Here is an 18,984-nt window from a genome sequence, read left to right on the forward strand (position 1 = left end):
AGGGGCGGCTGCGGCAGCTGGGGGCTAGGACAGAGTTAGGGCAGTGCGCTAGACTGGAGCGGACCGGGACTGAGAGGGACGAGGGCGCGGGGCGTTGGTGGGGACAGTGGACGGGGCAGGAAGGATAGAGGCAGACAGTGAGTAAGGCGCACCGGTCCTAGCGCGCAGTCTCCGGCTTTGTCCTGGCGCTCTGACCCGAGACACCTGTGCAGGGGCATGACAGGGACGCGGCCTGGGCCCCATAGTCCTGTTGTGAAAGGTGATCCTTCTGGCTGATCTCTGAACATCCTGTATGCAGTCCAGTCTGTTCTCTTCCACTTACTAGCTGGAGGTCACTGGAGAAATTCTTTAATCCCTTGAACCTCAGATTTTCTCATCTGTAAAGTGAAAATAATAAAAATACTTGTGCCGTAGGGTATTGTAAGAAATAAATAAAATGAACCATGTAAAGCGCCAAGCAATAATAAGTGCTCTACAAATATTAGCTATTATTATTATTATTAAAAAGATTATTCACATTGACCTGCCCTTTGGGGACAGCAAATATTTTCCAGCCTGGAATATCAGTTCTCAGTAGCCAAAGCCAAGTGCTAGAACCTGAGAAAAATCCTGCAAGAGTATCAGGATGCAAAGCTGGTTTCCTTTCTTGAGTTTGATAGTAAATGCTAATAAATCTTGGAGCGGCAATGCCATCCAATATAAGGTTATTGACAAGGTTCAGGCTCCTGGCTGGGCATTTTCATGGGTTTTCTCATTTACTTTTCAAACAATCTCACAAGGCAGTTATTGGTTTTCCCTCTTTTGAATAAGGAAAGGGCTGGGGAAAAAAAATAGCAACCTGTCTAGTGTCACGTGGTTGGGAATTGTAGAGACAGGATTCAAATTGAAGTTTAGCTCCCAATTTCTGACCTCAGGAAATGAGGTCACGGCAACCATTCAAGAGGATGTCTGGGAGACACCCTTGGTGCCACCCTCATGTCTACTTTAATGCCAACCCATCAGCAAGCCCATCACTCCACCTTCAAATATGACTTTAATCTATCCCTTCTCAAGATCTCCACCCACTCCACCCTAGTCTAAGCCACCTCTCTCCTGGAAAAGCTCCAACCTCCTGATCGGTCTCCTTCCTGTCACTCGCCTCCCTAAAGATCATTCTCTACACCAGGGGTTCCCAACCCGGGGTGGGAACAGGGCCGCATAGCAGGAGGTGAGCAGCGGGTGAGCGAGCCTCACCGCCTGAGCTTCGCCTCCTGTCACATCAGCCTAGGCATTAGATTCTCACAGGAGCGCGAAACCTATTGTGAACTGCGCATGCGAGGGATCTAGGTTGCGCGCCCCTCACGAGACTCTCATGACCCCCCGCCCACCCAGCTTGTGGAATAATTGTCTTTCACAGAACTGGTCCCTGGTGCCAAAAAGGTTGGAGACCGCTGCTCCACACTGAAGCCAGACGGGTCTTTGAAAAATGTAGATCATGGACGGGTGTGGTGGCTCACGCCTGTAATCCCAGCACTTTCGGAGGCCAAGGCAGGTGGGTCACCTGAGGCCAGGAGTTCCAGACAAGCCTGGCCAACATGGTGAAACCCCTTCTCCACTAAAAATACAAAAATTAGTCGGGAGTGGTGATGGATGCGTGTAATCCCAGCTACTCGGGAGGTTGAGGCAGGAAAATCGCTTGAACCGGGGAAGCAGAGATTGCAGTGAGCGGAGTATGGGCCACTGCACTCCAGCCTGGACAACAGAGAGACTGTCTCAAAATATAGATTAAATCCTATTAAGAGCTGTAGAGTCCAGCCCTACTTGATCGCGGGTATTCTCCCCGTGTGCGGAGGCAAGAGATTGTAATAAATAAAGACACAAGACAAAGACATAAAGAGAAAACAGTTGGGCCTGGGGGACCACTTCCATCAAGATGCAGAGACCAGTAGTGGCCCCGAACGGCTGAGCTCACTGATATTTATTGCATACAAGACAAGGGGGCAGGTGATTGACAAGGTGAAGCAAGTCACCTGATTACAGGATAGGGGCCCTTCCCTTTTAGGTAGCAGGAAGCAGAGACAGAAGCCAGCATACACATCAGCGTTTTCTTCTCTGCACTTATAAGAAAGATCAAAGACTTCAAGACTTACTATTTCTTCTACCACTATCTACTGTGAACTTCAAAGAGGAACCAGGAGTGCGGGAGGAGCATGAAAGTGGACAAGGAGCGTGACCATTGAAGCACTGCACCACAGGGAGGGGTTTAGGCCTTGGGATGACTGTGGGCAGACCTGGATGACATCCAGCCTTCCACAAGAAGCTGGTGGAGCAGAGTGTTCCCTGACTCCTCCAAGGAAAGGAGACACCCTTTCGCAGTCTGCTAAGTAAGGGGTGCCTTCCCAGACACTGGCATTACTGCTTGACCAAGGAGCCCTCAAGCGGCCCTTATGCAGGCGTGACAGAAGGCTCACCTCTTGCCTTCTAGGTCACTTCTCACAATGTCCCTTCAGCACCTGTTCCTATACCCGCCGGTTATTCCTAGGTTATATTAGTAATGCAACAAAGAGTAATATTAAAAGCTAATGATTAATAATGTTTATAATAATGATTGGTAATGGTTTATGATCATCTCTGTCTAATTTGTATTATGACTATTCTTATTCTAACTATTTTCTTTATTACACTGAAACAGTTTGTGCCTTCAGTCTCTTGCCTCGGCGCCTAGGTAATCCTCCACCCACAACCAGCGGGTTTCCCTTTTAAAGAGTTTTGAGCCTTCCTGTTGTTCTTAGAAAAAAACTCAAACTTCCTCCTAATAACTACAAGGCCCTACATGGTCTCCCTCTTACTTGTAATTCTGGCTTCATTTCATGTGGATGGATTTACCTTAACAATTAGGAATCTTCAGTTTCAGGACGCTCACTTGCAAGGCCTCCTCCAAAGCCCTGGGAGAAGCATAGCAGTGTTTTCACATGGGCGTGTGTTTTTGTAAAGTTTTCGAAAATAAGATATTTTATCATAATCTTTGAAGATGGATGTCCTTTCCACTTTAACTCTCTCTCTGTCACACTGTGTGGGTGCGGCTGAGGCAGAGCTGAGTTACATGTACACTTAATACAGGTTCAGAGGGATCTATTTATGTGGTCTACAGTCACTTTGATCTACAGTCAAGTCATTGCTATCTATCTTAGTTAGGAATGGCTTCCAGGAACACATCTACGGCCCACCATACTGACTCATCCTGCACTGTGACACGAAGGTACAGGGCTATAAATCGTTTTAAAGCATAGCATCAGGAGTACGTATGTATTGGATAAGAAACAAAATTTGAAACATACAGAGTCAGAAACTAGTCTGTCGAGAATTCTTCCAATCATCAGACATATTAAACTATAAGCAGAGGATTTGGTTCTCATCAAAGCGCAGTTAAAGCAGAAGTTCTTTCCTGTCTGTCTACCTGAAATCTATCTGACAACACAACATATGCAATTATAAATGCACTGCACATTTTTTCTTCCTTTCTAATAGGAATTGCGCAAACTAGAAGATATCAGAGTCTCATTTATGCTCATAGAGCACAAACATGCGACAGTGCTGTAAACAGCTAGTACATGCATGTGGGAAGCTGCATGTTTATGATCTCATTGTATTGGCTCATGTCTTCTTTGGCCATCTCTGCCTTCGCGATGTCAGGTGCTCACAGATGAACTAGCCTGCAGATCATAACAAAAGTAGTGATTCATTAAGAGAAATAGAGACATTTCAAATCAAAGTGTCAGGGAAACAGGAGCATAGGAGAGCCAGGGTCACACCGTTTTAAAATTGACTCTATCGTAAAACTAGCGAGACCCATTCCTGGCCAGTTATGACCCATGTGCATAAGATATTTACAGCTGAGAAAACAAAGACACCTGCAAGGACATACTCCTACAACAACGGAAAGTCCAGATGTCCCAGTATCCATAACAATATGTGCTTTCAAGATAATTATAGTCATCTTGATGGATATTTTTGATTGTAGTCATTTTGATGGATGTATACACTAAAATGCCAAGGATAACTTTCTTTAAATCAACAAAGTACTAAATTTTGTCATGCTGTTAGTCCACCCACATGTAGACATATCTTAATCTTTACATAGATACATACCCTCTATAAGAAAAACTTAAAGATGAGGTATTTCTCCTCTTGCTTTCTGAGGACGCCGTACTCTATAACTGAGTAGCTTTCACTAAAACTACTTCTTCTCAGTGCCCTCTGCGACTCTCCTTGAATTCCTTACTGTGCGAGATCCAAGAACTCTCTCTTGGGGTCTGGATCAAGAGCCCCTTTTCCGGCAACAAAAGTAATTAATAGACTTAGATTGTTTGGCAACCTAAGTAATTAAAAGGAGTGAATCATATAAATACGTTGGGAAAGTTTTAATTTCTCAATTATTTAACATGAAATACTGACATACAGGAAGAAAAAGCAGAACTCCTAATACACCCCTACAATAGGGACAGCAACAATAAACTGGATAACGTACCATCCCCTCAAATACTATTTAAAATTAGTCACTTTACAAGAAGGCTTACAGCTCATATATAAAAGGAATGTGGAGGTTTCCCCAAAATTGACAATAATCCCAAAAATATACATGGCATTTTTACAACGTTTAAATTGTTTAAAGTACCACACAAAAAAATTAATCTTGTAGAGGACAGACTGAATTATTTCTACAATCTCTTTGAAGAAAATAAAATAACAAAATTGTTATCATCACTAGATGATCAAAGAAGACACAGAAAAAAATGTAGAGAAAAATTATTATAGAGCCATATCATGCAGCTAATATTGTGCTATTTTCCTAGATTTTATGTTTTGTGATTTTTGCCAGCTAAAGTTTATTTCATCTCTCATTATTAAAAAAAACTATTTCTAGCCTAATTCTGTATTTCTGACTTTGCATTCTTTCTCTTAGGGTATGTGATTGATACTCTAAATTGTATAAGCTTCAGGCCCCACAAACCTGGACTTGCTCCATCCCGTTCCCCCGGCTTCCTGGGTTCCAGCCATAGTAGATACCCTCTGTGCCCATTGCTTGTGAAAGTGCTGCACACAGGAGTGCCAGAAACATATTTGTAAATGAATAAGTGAACGACTCAAAAACTGGAATGCGGACTATTAACCACACGAAAACATACATTTTGTCTGTTTTATTTGTTGCGACATTCCCACATCCAGAACAGTGCCTGACACACAGCAGGTGCACATTAAGTATTTTTCTTAAATGAATCCAAGCCTGATCAGCTGCAGACAATGTTTCTTTCCATTCTCTCCAGTTATTCCCAGTTTATTACAAAGCATTTTCCAACATCCTCTCCACAGCTCTGAGAGGTGTCATTTTTATTTTAGAGTTAAGGATAAGTGGAGGATCAGAAAAGGAGGCCCCAGATCACTCTGTCCGTGGCAGAGCTAAAGTTCAAACGCAGATATCTGGGGCCAGCAAGCCTCTTGGTCCATGGTCCTCCCAATAAGATGCCCCACAATGGGAAAGCTGATAGGGAGCCAGACTCGCAACCCGGAACGGGCTGATTCACGGAAGAATTGCTCTGTATGGACACTAGGTGGCGCCCACACACAGCGTAATTACCCTAGTCTTCGCTGGCGCACGTACGAAGTCTAAACACATTTGTCAGAAGCTCAACTTTGAAACTTCAGTTTCATCTGTTTACAATTGTCCTGCTTTTGCTTCCTTGGGTCACAATTTTCTCCGCTGTCCAATGGAAATATTAACACGTACTCACTGGTCAGGTCTGTTACAATGCCTGTGCATTGTAGGTGTTCAACAAAGATAAACTCTTCTGACAGCCACCAAGGTAATCTGCAGCTATGTGAGATTCTGCTTAGCCCTGAACGTTGGCCAGAGATGCTTTCCAGAAGCAATGAGAGGGAAATTCCCTTTTGTTGATCACCTACTGTGGTAAACTGAAAAATGGCCTCCACGTCCTAATCTTTATATGTTACCTTATATGGAAAGAAAGGCAGGTAGAAAGTCTTTAGAGATGTGATTAAGAATCTTGACATGCAGAGATTATCCTGTGTTATCCAGGTGCCCTAAATACAATTATGTGATTCCTTATAAGAGGTAGATTGAGGGAGATTTAACACTCACAGAGCAAAAGGCTATGAGAAGACAGAGACAGAAACTGAAGTTATGCAGCCTAAGTCAAGGACTACCAGCAGCCACGAGAAACTGGAAGAGGCGAGGAAGGAATTCTCTGTTAGAGTCAGCAGAGGGTACAGTCTGACCAACACCTTGATTTTGGTCCAGTGAGACTGACCTCAGCCCAGTGAAATAGGAGCTGTCCCCATGACCTGGGGAGGGTTTGGGCAAAACAAAGCAGAGTGGCAGAGACAGGACAGAACTGGGGCTCAAGATATGCTGGGAGCAGGGATGGGTGTGCATTATTGGGGTTGCCAGATTCTGTGTCTGCTTACTTACTAGAGAGATAACAGAGGTATTGTCCTAGAGTTGCCTTCACACACATTAGAGATTGTCTTGCACCAGATCCTGCCAGAAGGAGGGAGTAGGGATCCTATGAGCCTGACATCACTGCTTCTTCTCTTCATGGCACCCCTCCCCCACTGTGGCTGATCAGAAGAGCAACATCATATCATAGTAAGAGCTCTGCTTAGACAGGAGATAGACCTGAGATTCAGTACCACTACTGCCATTTACTCATTGTGCTTTTTCTTGGGCAACTTAGCTCAACTGAACTTCAGTTCTTTCATCCATAAAATGGAGTTTTAATATCACCCTTGCAGAGATGTTGAGTGTGTTTAGTGCAATAAGATCTTTACAGTGCCTTGTGTGGTGCTGGTAGTTAGGGCAGATGATTGACAATGACAATGAATAGCTTACATGACACATAGTTGTTAGATGACAAGCGCTGTTGTGTTTTCCATGTATTAACTCATTTCTTCCTCACAAAAACCCCAGGAGATAGGCAATACTATTATCCCCATTCTCCAGATGATAAAACCAAGGCATAGAGAGTTTAATGACTTGCCCAAGGGCACATAATCAGTATATTGTAGAGCTGGGATTTGAACACAGGCAATGAGGCTCCAGGCTGTATTTACAATCACTAAACTATCCTGACTTTAAAAATAGTAGCTATCAGACAGGCGCAGTGGCTCACGCCGGTAATCCCAGCACTTTGGGAGGCCAACGCAGGCAGATCACCTGAGGTCGGGAATTTGAGACCAGTCTGACCAACACGGAGAAACCCTATCTCTACCAAAAATACAATATTAGCTGGGCGTGGTGGCACATGCCTGTAATTCCAGCTACTTGGGAGGCAGAGGCAGGAGAATTGCTTGAACATAGGCGGTAGTGGTTGCGGTGAGCTGAGATCGTGCCATTGCATACCAGCCTGGGCAACAAGAGCGAAACTCCGTGTCAAAGTTAAACAAACAAACAAAAAAGGTAAAGGTACTGTCTATTGCGGCACTATTTACAATAGCAAAGACATGGAACCAACCCAAATGCACATCAAAGATAGACTGGATAAAGAAAATGTGGTACATATATACAGTGGAGTGCTATGCAGCCAGAAAATCAAATGAGATCATGTCCTTTGCAGGGACATGGATGAAGCTAGAAGCCATCATCCTCAGCAAACTAACACAGGAACAGAAAACCAAACACTGCATGTTCTCATTCATAACCGGGAGTTAAACAATGAGAACACGTGGGCGCAGGGAGGGGAACAACACACACCGGAGCCAGTCGGTGGTGGGCGGCAAGGGGAGGGAGAGTATTAGGACAAATAGCTAATGCACACGGGGCTCAAAACCTAGATGACGGGTTGATAGGTGCAGTACACCACCATGGCACACGTATACCTAGGTAACAAATGTACACGTTCTGTACTTGTATCCTGGAACTTAAGAGTAAAATAAAATAAAATAAAATGGTAGCTGTCATTATTAATAATAATTGCTAAGATTTACTGAGCACTGCTTATGTGCCAGGAACATGTTGACTCATTGCATTTGCTCAATAGTCCTATGCGGTAATTTCTATTATCCCCACTTTATAGAAGAACAAACTGAAGCACAGAAAACTTATGTTATATGCCCAAGGTTAGAGAGCTGATAAGATGCAGATCTGGTATTCAAAGCCAGACAGCCTGATGTCAGAGTCCTCCCTTTTAATTACCTATGTATGATGATGGGTGTCAAAAGTTAAGCTGACCAATCAGATTCCCTCTCTATAAACTGCGACTTAAAGAAAAAGGAGAGTAAAATCTTTAGCAGTGGGAGTGGACCTGAAAAGATGCAGAAAGACCAGAAAGTAAAGCCCAACCCTTGACACAATGCTATGAGGAAGCCTGGCCACCTGGAGGGTCATGTATAGGCGTTCCAGCTGACAGCCTCAGCTAAGGCCAGCATCACCTGCCAGAGGGGAACAAATCAGCCTTTGAGATACCACCTGACTGCAATCATTTGAGAGACCCAAAGCCAAGAACCGCTCAGCTGAGCCCAGAACTATGGGAAACATAATTTACAACAATAATAAATGGCTGTTGCAATAATAAAGGGATTGCTGTGTTTCAGTTTGGAGGCAGTTTGTTACACACCAATATACACCAAAACACATGGGCTTCGTAAGGTGTCACAGCTGACCCAGGACTGGAAGCTGGCTCTCATGTAAAGGTGTGACAGATTAGATCATTTCTAATCAGTCGCAGTATAAGTAAGCCCTGCCTTGCCTGCCCTGACCCACTCTAGATTTCACATCTTGAACCATTCTTCTTGCTCCTAAATTTTTAGTTTCTGACCTCATGAATCCTTTTTCCATCTCTGTCCCCTCCTCTTCTCATCCTGGATGCCAGACTTAGGTGTGCAGTCCTGTTTTTGCTGCCTTAACAGAGAAAACCCTGGATTTTCCTGAGACCAAGATTCACATGCTCCCTCTGGTGCTCGCTGTCCTGCATGCCATGATTTCCAACCCAGCCCTCCAGGACCAACGCTGAAGATGTCATTTCCATCCCAACTCTTTGTCCAGCATCTGGGCTCAGCCTTGGCTTTCTCTGATGTAGGATCAGGAAGTGAACATTTGTTCCGAATGTAGGGTCTTGGAGAACAACAAATATGCCACCAGAAGGGCAGGTTCCGGGGCTCTAGGTCTATCTTCCCAGATTGTAGATGGAGGGGTTGGCAGGGGTTTTTGGTCTTTGGGCCCAAATGTGGAAAGCAGGGAGAGACAGAGGGTGATAGTGATTAGCATTGGGCATGGGAGACCAATGTCATTTCTACTTTGCATGGCCAGGCAGATATCGCTCAAGATGATAGTGGCTAGTCAGCTTGTCCATTTGTAACAGTCATAGTTTCACAAGTCAGAACATAATCGTGCAGCAATAATAAGGTGCCATTCATTAGCCTTTCCAGTGTAACCAAGAATGGTTACAGTGGCAATTGGTAATAACAGCAAAAAGCTGTGTCAGTCTGGGACAGGTAGGAGACAGAAACCACACCAGTTATTTTAACACAGAAAATTTAATATAAAGAATTGCTAACTAGGTATAAAGTTGTTAACTGGGTGACTGAAAGGTTATGAAAAGAACTTTAAGGTAGAAATTGCAGGAAGCATCTGCCACCTCCAGGGCTGAGGGAACAAAGAAAAGAGGCAGAAACTATCAAAACTTTAAAACTTAGAGGAGGAATTCCCTGGAGCTTAAATTCAGATATCTGAGAAAGGAACTCAGCTCAGCTGGGGCTGGTGTCGCTGAGCTCGGGGAAGGGCCAGGTAGGTAAGGCAGGGACCCACACTTCAAGGGAAGAGGGACTGGCATCTGAAGCTGATGTCTCTGAGCTCCTGGAAGGGGCCCAGGGAGTCTGGAACTGGGATCCTGGAGAAGTCTGGTGCTTCATGAAGGAACTGCTGTCTGTAGTGAAGAAACATTGCTGGGAGATGCTCATAAGAACAGGAGGCCCACAGGGAAACAAGAAGGAGCAAGTCCCTTTTCTCTCCTCTAGACTTGTAGTCTAACTCCACCCTGTATATCGGCAAAGCCTAATAAACTCTAAGAGGGAGCAGCGGGTAACACCAAAAGGTGGTTTGCAAGAACCCAGCCCTAGCATCACAGAGCAGCTATCATTTATATTATCAAATATAAAAAATCACAGGTGGATCTGACTACAAGCATTATACTTAGAATGCACCCCCTCCACTCTGCCTCTACATGCACACGATTTACTTTTTCAAAGTCATAAAAACAATGTCCTAGCAACACACAGGTAGATTTTCAAAAACAAAAAGGCCTACTAATCATCAGACCATCTTAACACCATGACTTTTTTATTTTCACATTTTCTGTCTTAGTCTTTCTTATAGGCAGATGTAATTTTTCAGTTATGACTGCAGCACCCCACAAAACTGAGTGTCTCTGCTATATCACAAGCCTGGTTGCCTGCTGTTATGGAGGTTGTTGTCACAAACCCTCACTGAATGAAATGCCATTTCCTTATTGATTTCTCCTCTGTGATTCTTTGAACATCTGGATCGTATTCCTCAGGACCATTCTAGCTGCAAATAAGGGAAACTGCTCAAATCAGCTTAAACAAAAACAAATTGATGTGTGTGGCTGTGGTGGGGGGTGAAATTGACTGGCTTTGGTCGCTGGAAAGAGTGCAGGAGTAACTCACAAAACTAGGACCTAAAACCAGGGACCAAAAAGAGCCAGCGCTCTTCCTCTCTGTCCAATCGCTGTGTGGCCCTCTCTCTACTTCTCTTTGGAGATTAGTCTCTTTCCTTCCTACTGCAGATAGTTCTTCTTTACCTGGTAGGAACATGGCCACCAGCAGCCTCAGTCTTCTAAGTGTAATAGAAAGAGCATCCAGGTAGCAATCTCAGGGAAGGTCGGTGATTGGCTCTGTTGGTTCACATGCCCATCCATTGGGCCAATCATCTTTTCAGGGCAACCATGAATTATATCATTGGCCAGGCCTGGTAATATACCCGTGCTTATGGCCAGGGTGTTTACAGGGCTTAATATGTTATCAGATGAAGGGGAATGGGAAGGCTTCCTGGGAAGACAGAAAACAGCCTCTAAGTCACTACACAGGGTTTGGAATTTTCACCATGGCAACATTTGGTAAACATTACTGCACATCTAGTTCTTTGTTTTAACAATTGCCTTGTGAGAAATTTCCAAGGATAGGGTTACTGCCAAGGTGCTTGCCAGAGCACTAGAGCACATTTGTGTTTTCAGCTGAAAAGTGTGTTCACATCCAATACCTTATGTGTGCCTCACCAAGAAATCCCAAGTGACAGAAAAGGAACCAGAGACACAGAGAAGTTGAGTGACAGATCCAGGGACGCACAGCAGATGAGGGCAGAAGTGAACCCAGAGCCCTGGCTTTCTGATTCCCATTCCAACACTCTGCCCCTAAAACATCACAGTGAAAGGTTAGACTAATGGTGAGAGTGTTAAAGCGCAGTGTCATCTCTGTCCAGTTAAGGGAGAGAGCTTCGTCTGCTCTCTTCCCCTCGGAGGAGCTGGGCCAGACCCCTTGAGCAAACAGGCTGGCAGCCCCTGCCTTCAGAGCCTGCTCGAGCTCTGATGGGGGATGTCCCTCCGCTGGACCTGGTGTCCTCCCAGTGGGCGCTGTCAGCACGCAGCTCCTCCAGGACACTGTGAAGATGCCTCAGTGTGAGCAGGAGCCTCTGGTCTTGAATCTGCATCTCAGACTAGGAGAGAGAAGGAGCCTGTGAAGGGATGTGCAGAGCCCTGGATGTTTCCCCATCAAGCCCCTTCCCTCTCTGTCTCATCAGAGACAAGCCCACTTGTGATTCGCACAACCTCACAGAACCTGTATCCACCAATGCCTCAGTTTCTTGCTCTGCAAAGCAGAAAGCAAATTGCTTACTTTTCAAGGCTTTCATGAGGACTGAATGAATTTGCCCATGGGAAAATCCTTTCAAGGGGTCAGCGAAGTCAAAACTACTTTGATTACAATACTAAGATATTATTTTCCTTTTTTTGCTTTCATTTTCTTGTGAGCATACCGTGGAGTTTTCCAGAAGCTAATGACATGTAATGTCTCAACAGACTGCATGCAGGAGCCGCTATGAGAATCCAGCTGTGTTCTATTAAGACAGACATTAAAGCAATTTGCAACAATGTAAAATGGGGCTACTCTTCCCACTAAATATTTGCTTTGAAAAATACAGTGATTTTGAATGAGTAATGTTTTATTAACATATTATGAGTTTGTTATTATTTTAGAATGCATTAGTAAATATATTAAAATGTCTCAGCTTTGGCTTCTAATTCAGTCAGTATTGTTCTATACAACTCACATAAACAAAAGCTTTTTGGTGGCCTTAATAATTTTCTGGGCATAAAGGGGTCCTAAGACCCAAAAGTTTCAGAACTGCTGCATTACAACTATACTATCATCTTCAACCAGTTCCATTTTTTCTCCCATTTTTCCCTGGGAAGTTTTTCCCATACATTTTCTCTCTTTTTCTTTCTGTTTGTTTGTTTATTTTTGAGGCGGGGTCTCACTCTGTTGCTCAGGCTGGAATGCAGTGGGGTGATAACGGCTCACTGCAGCCTTGAGCTCCTGGGCTCAACTGATCCTCCCACCTCAGCCTCCCCAGTAGCTGGGACTCCAGGTGCACACCACCATGCCCGGCTAAATTTTGTACTTTTTATAGAGGCAGGGTCTTGCCCTGTTGCCCAGGCTGGTCTCAGACTCCTGGGCTCACGCGATCCTCCCAACTCAGCTCCCAAAATTTGCTTTCTCTTTAAAAATGCTAAAATTCTAGTTTCTGACTAAGTAATCCTTCATACATGATAGAAAACTTAAAAGCTACAAAAGGACATATATTTAAAACTCTCTCCCACCCACCTTACTTTATCCCTAAACTCAAGGATCCTTCCCCAGAGGCAACCACCGCAAATGCTTCCGTTTTCCTTCCGAAGCTGGTCGGGGCAACACATGGTTAGATACACAGATTCTCAGCCTCTCTCTTTCTCTGTCTCTCTTTGCAAGAGATACTTATGAACATTATTTCCCCACTAAAAATAGTGTTTTCATTTTTGTGACAAGCTGATTACAAGTGAGAAGACCAAGTCTGCATCCTCTACCCAAGCATGAGTAACACTGCCAAGAGAATAGGTGGCTAGAAAGAGAGACTTGAGGCCGGGCACAGTAGCTCACATCTGTAATCCCAGCACTTTGAGAGGCTGAGGTGGGCAGATTGCCTGAGGTCAGGAGTTCGAGACCAGCCTGGCCAACATGGTGAAACCTGGTCTCTACTAAAACTACAAAAAAATTAACCAGCCATGGTGGCATGCGCCTGTAATCCCAGCTACTGGGGAGGCTGAGGCAGGGGAATCGCTTGAACCCAGGAGGCAGAGGTTGCAGTGAGCCAAGATCGTACCACTGCACTCCAGCCTGGGCGACAGAGTGAGGCTCTGTCTCAAAAAAAAAAGGAAAGACGTGAAGCAAAGGTGTAGTTGGCCTCCCTCAGAACACTGGGACAACTCAGGCTGCAGAGCGAGTGGTCCTGGGCCCATTTTCTCCTCAGAAAACATTCACTCTGTGTTTTCTCAATTTTAGGGTTTTCCTCCTGCACATATTTTTGTCCAACCTTCAGCACCATTTCTGGGTATGTGACTGTAAGACCACAGTGGGGTTCCCAGCACGGAGGTGATGTTGAGGCACCCAGGCACAGTTTCAGGGAGCATAAGGAAGACAGCTGCCCAGTGCTGGATGCCTGCTGACTGTGGGAAGCTGCAGTCCCTGCTGCTGGAATCCCCTGGTCCCATGAGAAGCCCTACTGGGTCAGCCCTTCCTCTGGGGTGATGAAAGGGTTGGGTCCCAGCTGACCTGTTGCCTGGCAACCCAGAAAGGTCATTTTCGGACAATCCTGTCTCTCCCCAGAATGAGAAGTGGGTGTATAGAGAAACAAACCTCTTCTGAGCTTTCCTGAACTGCCTCCTCTCTCCTGGCTGGTGTCCCCACACACTTGGGGGCACCCCTCTTTTTCCGGACTTGGAGAAAATACCGTAATGAAAGGTTCCTGAGCAGCAACTATGGGACCAAGTAACATAACACAGGTTCAGAAGAGTTAGTGCTCCATGGGGGAGGCCCTTGCCAATGGGAAATGAGAGACAGGAATGCGCTGGGCAGATGAATTTCCTCTCGTTCTCTCTCCCCTAATGTGCAGTTCCTCCTTCAACCCCTGCAGAACATCTCAGCTGCTGAGACACCCACTAGGCCTCCTTGAGGCGCCTTCTGAAGCTGTAGGCTGCTTGGTAATACAATGTCTGGCGTAATTGCCTGGCATAGCATTGGCCTCTGCTGCCACACCCTATGTTCCTCCCTATCACCACCCTGGGCTTGTACTTCCAAATAAAGTGCTGGTTTCTCAATCCTTGTCCAAGCCTCTGTTTTCTGGAGGACCCAGGCTAAGACATTGGGTGTGCGCATGTCCATCTGGGTCAGGGTTATAATAGCCAACATCAATGTGCCAAGTATTCGTTAAGAGGATTACAAGCATCTCTTCAGTGAATCCTTACAATACCCCATACGATATTGGTAGTAGTGTTGTTCCCATTTTGTGATAAGGAAACTGAGGCTCAAAGAGGTAAGGTCCCTGCTAGAGCCACACAGCAGCAGAGCTGGGCACACACCGAGGACTCAGTGTCTTTCTAAAACCAGTCTGGCCAGCACCACACCCAGCGCCTCCTATGTAGGCCATGACCTACTTATCCCCGCACCTGAGATCACAATTGTGCATTGTGTGGCAGGTCCCAGAGGGGAGACTGCAGGGTCCATACTGCAGCCTGCAGCCTCTGTCCCGGGGGGACCCGGGAGGGAAAACCAGAGATCCTTGGCAAATATGTGGTTGGGGCATCAAGGAAAAGAAATGAAAACCTTACCAGCTCCTTTCTCAGCCACTCCAGGGTCTGCCCAAGACTCGGGCTGGGCTCTTCCGCTGTTTTCATCTCTGTGTCCTTGGGAGTGACCTTGACACTGACCTGGTTCTGTGCCTGAGGGATCTTTGACTTGTACATTCCCCCACCTCCTTCAGACTGGCAGCAGGTTCTGGCCAAAACACTGAAGATGAAGTTAATGAGAGCAGGAAGTAGCTCACATTGAAAAATGTAATTTGACTTTTTTTTTTTTTAAAGGGCTTTGGTGCTCTAAACAGAACAAGGAGGAAGGGAGGGAGACCATTAGAGGTCCAAGTACCTTGGTGCCTGCTGGTTCCAGAAGCGAAGAATATGTGATGCCAACAGGATCACAGAGACTGCAAAGCTTTAAATGGCAACAATAATGATTATTAGGAAAATAGGCACTCTTTTCTAAGGGTTTGCTTTGTGGTTTACATATAAAGTATGTATATGTCTCATTTGGCATATACCTCCACCCGTGTCCCAAGTCCCTGTCCTCATTGACGTATCTATAGAGTCTAGATAAAGGGAAAATCTCACCTTCCCTTGTTTCTGGAATCCCCATGTGACCCATTTCCAGCAAATGAGATCAAAGCAGCAATTTGCTGTTAGGCTTCCAGAAAAACTTTCACCTTCCTAATAAAAGGGAAAATGTCACTGCTGCTTCCCTTTTGCTCCTATTTTCTCCCTTTTCCCTCTGCCTTGAATGTGGATGTGATGTCTGGAGCTACAGTAACTATCTTGCAACCATAAGACAAAGCCCAAGAAAATCACAGAGCCATTAGATATCATTGTATCCCTGAATCAGCAACAGCATCTATATTGAGACACAAGACCCCATTTCTAATGGGACACTCTGCTACTTGCAGGCAAACACAGTCCTGACACACCATTTATTCTCCCCATCGTTACAGGAAAGGGATCCCAGCCCAGACCCCAAGGGAAGGTTCTTGGACCTCCTGCAAGGAAGCATTCAAGGGGTGTCCATACAGTAAAATGAAAGCAAGTTTATTAGGAAAGTAAAGGAATAAAAGAATGGCTACTCCATAGATAGAGCAGCCTTGAGGGCTGCTGGTTGCCCATTTTTATGGTTATTTCTTGATTATATGCTAAACAAGGGGTAGAATATTCATGTCTCCCCTTTTTAGACCATGTAGGGCAACTTCCTGATGTTGCCATGGCATCTGTAACCTGTCATGTCGCTGGTGGGAGTGTAGCACTGAGGATAACCAGAGGTCACTCTTGTGGCCGTCTTGGTTTTGGTGAGATTTAGCCGGCTTCTTTACTGCAATTGTTTTATCAGCAAGGTCTTCATGGCCTGTATGTTGTGCTGATCTCATCCTGTGACTTAGAATGGCTTAATCATCTGGGAATGCAGCCCAGTGGGTCTCAGCCTCATTTTACCCAGCCCCTATTCAAGTTGGAGTTGCTCTGGTTCAAATGCCACTGACATCATCACACGGTGAAGCAGGTATTCAATTCTGTCTTTCACCAAACACTTATTGAATGTCTACTGTGTTCCAAGTTCTGCTCTGGATACTGGGGTTATCAATCAAAATCAGAGAAATAAAGGCCCTGCTTTCCTGGAGCTGACATCCTAGTAGTCATTGGGAACAAATTAATGCTGTGATGAAAATAAGGAGAAACTATTCTCACATAGGTCTTTTAAAATATAAATGTATTGGGCAGGCGCGGTGGCTCACACCTGCAATCCCGGCACTTTGGGAGGCTGAGACAGGCGGATCACCTGAGGCCAGGAGTTCGAGACCAGCCTGGCCAACATGGTGAAACCCCGTATCTACTAAAAATACAAAAATTAGCTAGGTGTGGTGGTGGGCACCTGTAATTCCAGCTACTCAGGAGGCTGGAGCAGGAGAATTTCTTGAACCCAGGAGGAGGTGGTTGCAGTGAACCGAGATTGCAAATTTATATATGTATAAATTTATTCTATTCACATGCACTAGAAACTCCAAACCAAGAATTAGCATAGTGACCCCAGATAAAGAAGTGAAATGACTTGACTGGCAAAACAAAGTCAGCCCAGTTTGTGGAAACTTGCCCTCAATCTGGCTACACAAAATCCTCAGATAGAGCTCCCCTGAAGATGAACTCAAAATCTAAAAGACAAAACACACATGGAAGCCATTCACGATAAATGAGAGTCAACAGACACCATTCATCCCCTTCCCCCAAGAACTTCAGATGAAGATAATTAAAAGTATTTTGAGGCCAGGTATGGTGGCTTACACCTGTAATCTGAACAATTTGAGAGGCCAATGCAGGAGAACTGCTTGAGGCCAGGAGTTTGAGACCAGTCTGGGCAACACAGCAAAACCCCATATCTTAAAAAAATAAAATAAAATAATTATCCAGGTGTGGTGGCACGTCCCTGTAGTACCAGCTTCTCAGGAGGCTGAGTCAGAAGGATTGCTCGAGCCCAAGAAGTCGAGGCTGTAGTGAGCTTTGATTGCACCACTGCACTCCACCCTGTCTCAAAAGAAAAATATTTTGAAAAGAATAAGAGGCATACAAGAAGGAATCAAAATTATACAAAAAAAGAGACACTTTTTTTTCTTTTTTTTGAGAAGGAGTTTCACTCTTTTCACCCAGGCCGGAGTGCAGTGGTGCAATCTCGGCTCACTGCAGCCTCTGCCTCCCAGGTTCAAGCAATTCTCCTGCCTCAGCCCCTTGAGTAGCTGGAATTACAGGCACCTGCCACCACACCCAATTAATTTTTGTATTTTTAGCAGAGATGGGGTTTCACCATGTTGGCCAGGCTGATCTTGAACTCCCGACCTCAAGTGATCCACCTGCCTCAGCCTCCCGAAGTGCTGGGATTACAGGTGTGAGCCACTGTGCCCAGCCAAAAGAGACACTTTTTAAAAGGCGAATTTGAAAATGCAATAGAATTTATAGAACTTAAAATTACAGTAAATGTTTATAAATTAAAGAGAAAAGACTGTATATTTATTGTAGCACCAGAAGACAGAGCTAGTGAGGTAGGAGATCAGCAGTACTTGTTCTCTGAGCACTGGTTACAATCCCAGTCACAACTCCACTGATCAAAACAGGATCTGTTCAAACAGGATGCCATGAAGCAGGCAGCCAAAACCAACTAAAATCGAGATGGCAATGAAAGCAACCTCTAGTTGCCCTCATTCCTCATGGAATGTTAATTATAATTCATTAGCATGCTAAAAGACACTCCCACCACTGCCATGACAGTTTACAAATGCCATGACAATGCCTGAAACTTACCTTATATGGTTTAAAAGGGGAGGAACCGCCAGTTTGTGGAATACCTCACCCCTTTTCTTGAAAATTTGTGAATAATCCACCCCTTATTTAGCATATAATAAAAAGTAGTTATTCATATAGTCAGCCAACAATCCACGAATGCTATCGTGCTGATGGGGTAGCCCTGCTCTGTCTATGGAGCAGTTATTTTCCCGTACTCTGTTGCTCTAATAAACTTGCTTTGCTTTCACTTTACTTTGTTGGCTCACTCTTGAATTCTTTCCTTTATGAAGCCAAGAACCTTTCCTGACTGAGCCCTAATTTTCGGGTTCACCTGCATCACTACAGCAGTAGCTGTATATATATATATATACAGGGAGTACAGGACAAAGGGAAGCAGACTGGGATTCAGTAGGAGGAAGGTGTTGTTTAGAATTCTTCCAAGCAGTGGGCACTCAGTCAATGGAGGACAGCATAGCCCAGACGATCAGAGACTGGAGTAGGGGCTCTACTGGCTTGGAGATGGGACCTGGAGTTCCTTCCAAGTGTAAGACTGACTGGGCAGGAAAAGGGATACTGTAATAAGGAGCCAGGATATCTGGGTTCCAACTCCAGCTCTGCCAAACTGTCGGTGTGAACTCGGGCCTCATCCTTTCCCTGTTAGGCATAATGAGGCTCAAAATAGTTACTATATCGAGTTGTAAGGAATGTCACATTTCTTATATGCTGGCGTTTACAGCTTGAGAATCATTCTGAGTGCCACATGCAGACAAATCTTATGTGCTATTTCTCCTAGTTCAGCTGT

General features: G+C 44.9%; 1 protein-coding gene across 1 annotated transcript; it reads right to left on the minus strand.

Moving 5' to 3' along the window:
- Window positions 1–10,313: 10,313 nt before the first annotated feature.
- LOC105512790 (chromosome unknown open reading frame, human C20orf202) lies at window positions 10,314–15,119 on the minus strand. Its single transcript, XM_011943400.1, has 2 exons — window positions 14,928–15,119; window positions 10,314–11,722 (listed from the first exon to the last, which is right to left on the minus strand). Exons 1-2 carry the CDS (start codon window positions 15,060–15,062, stop codon window positions 11,489–11,491), a joined length of 369 nt encoding a protein of 122 aa, XP_011798790.1. The 5' UTR covers window positions 15,063–15,119; the 3' UTR covers window positions 10,314–11,488.
- Window positions 15,120–18,984: the final 3,865 nt, after the last annotated feature.

Source organism: Colobus angolensis, unplaced genomic scaffold (assembly GCF_000951035.1).
Source record: "Colobus angolensis palliatus isolate OR3802 unplaced genomic scaffold, Cang.pa_1.0 Scaffold219, whole genome shotgun sequence".
Taxonomy (NCBI): Eukaryota; Metazoa; Chordata; class Mammalia; order Primates; family Cercopithecidae; genus Colobus; species Colobus angolensis.

Bases quoted from the DNA above. Each gene is read 5' to 3' on its own strand.
- LOC105512790 (XM_011943400.1), bottom strand. From the start codon at position 15,062: ATGTACAAGTCAAAGATCCCTCAGGCACAGAACCAGGTCAGTGTCAAG. The intron at 11,723-14,927 runs GTAAGGTTTTCA...TCTCTCTCCTAG, and splicing joins AGTGGCTGAGAAAGGAGCTG to TCTGAGATGCAGATTCAAGA.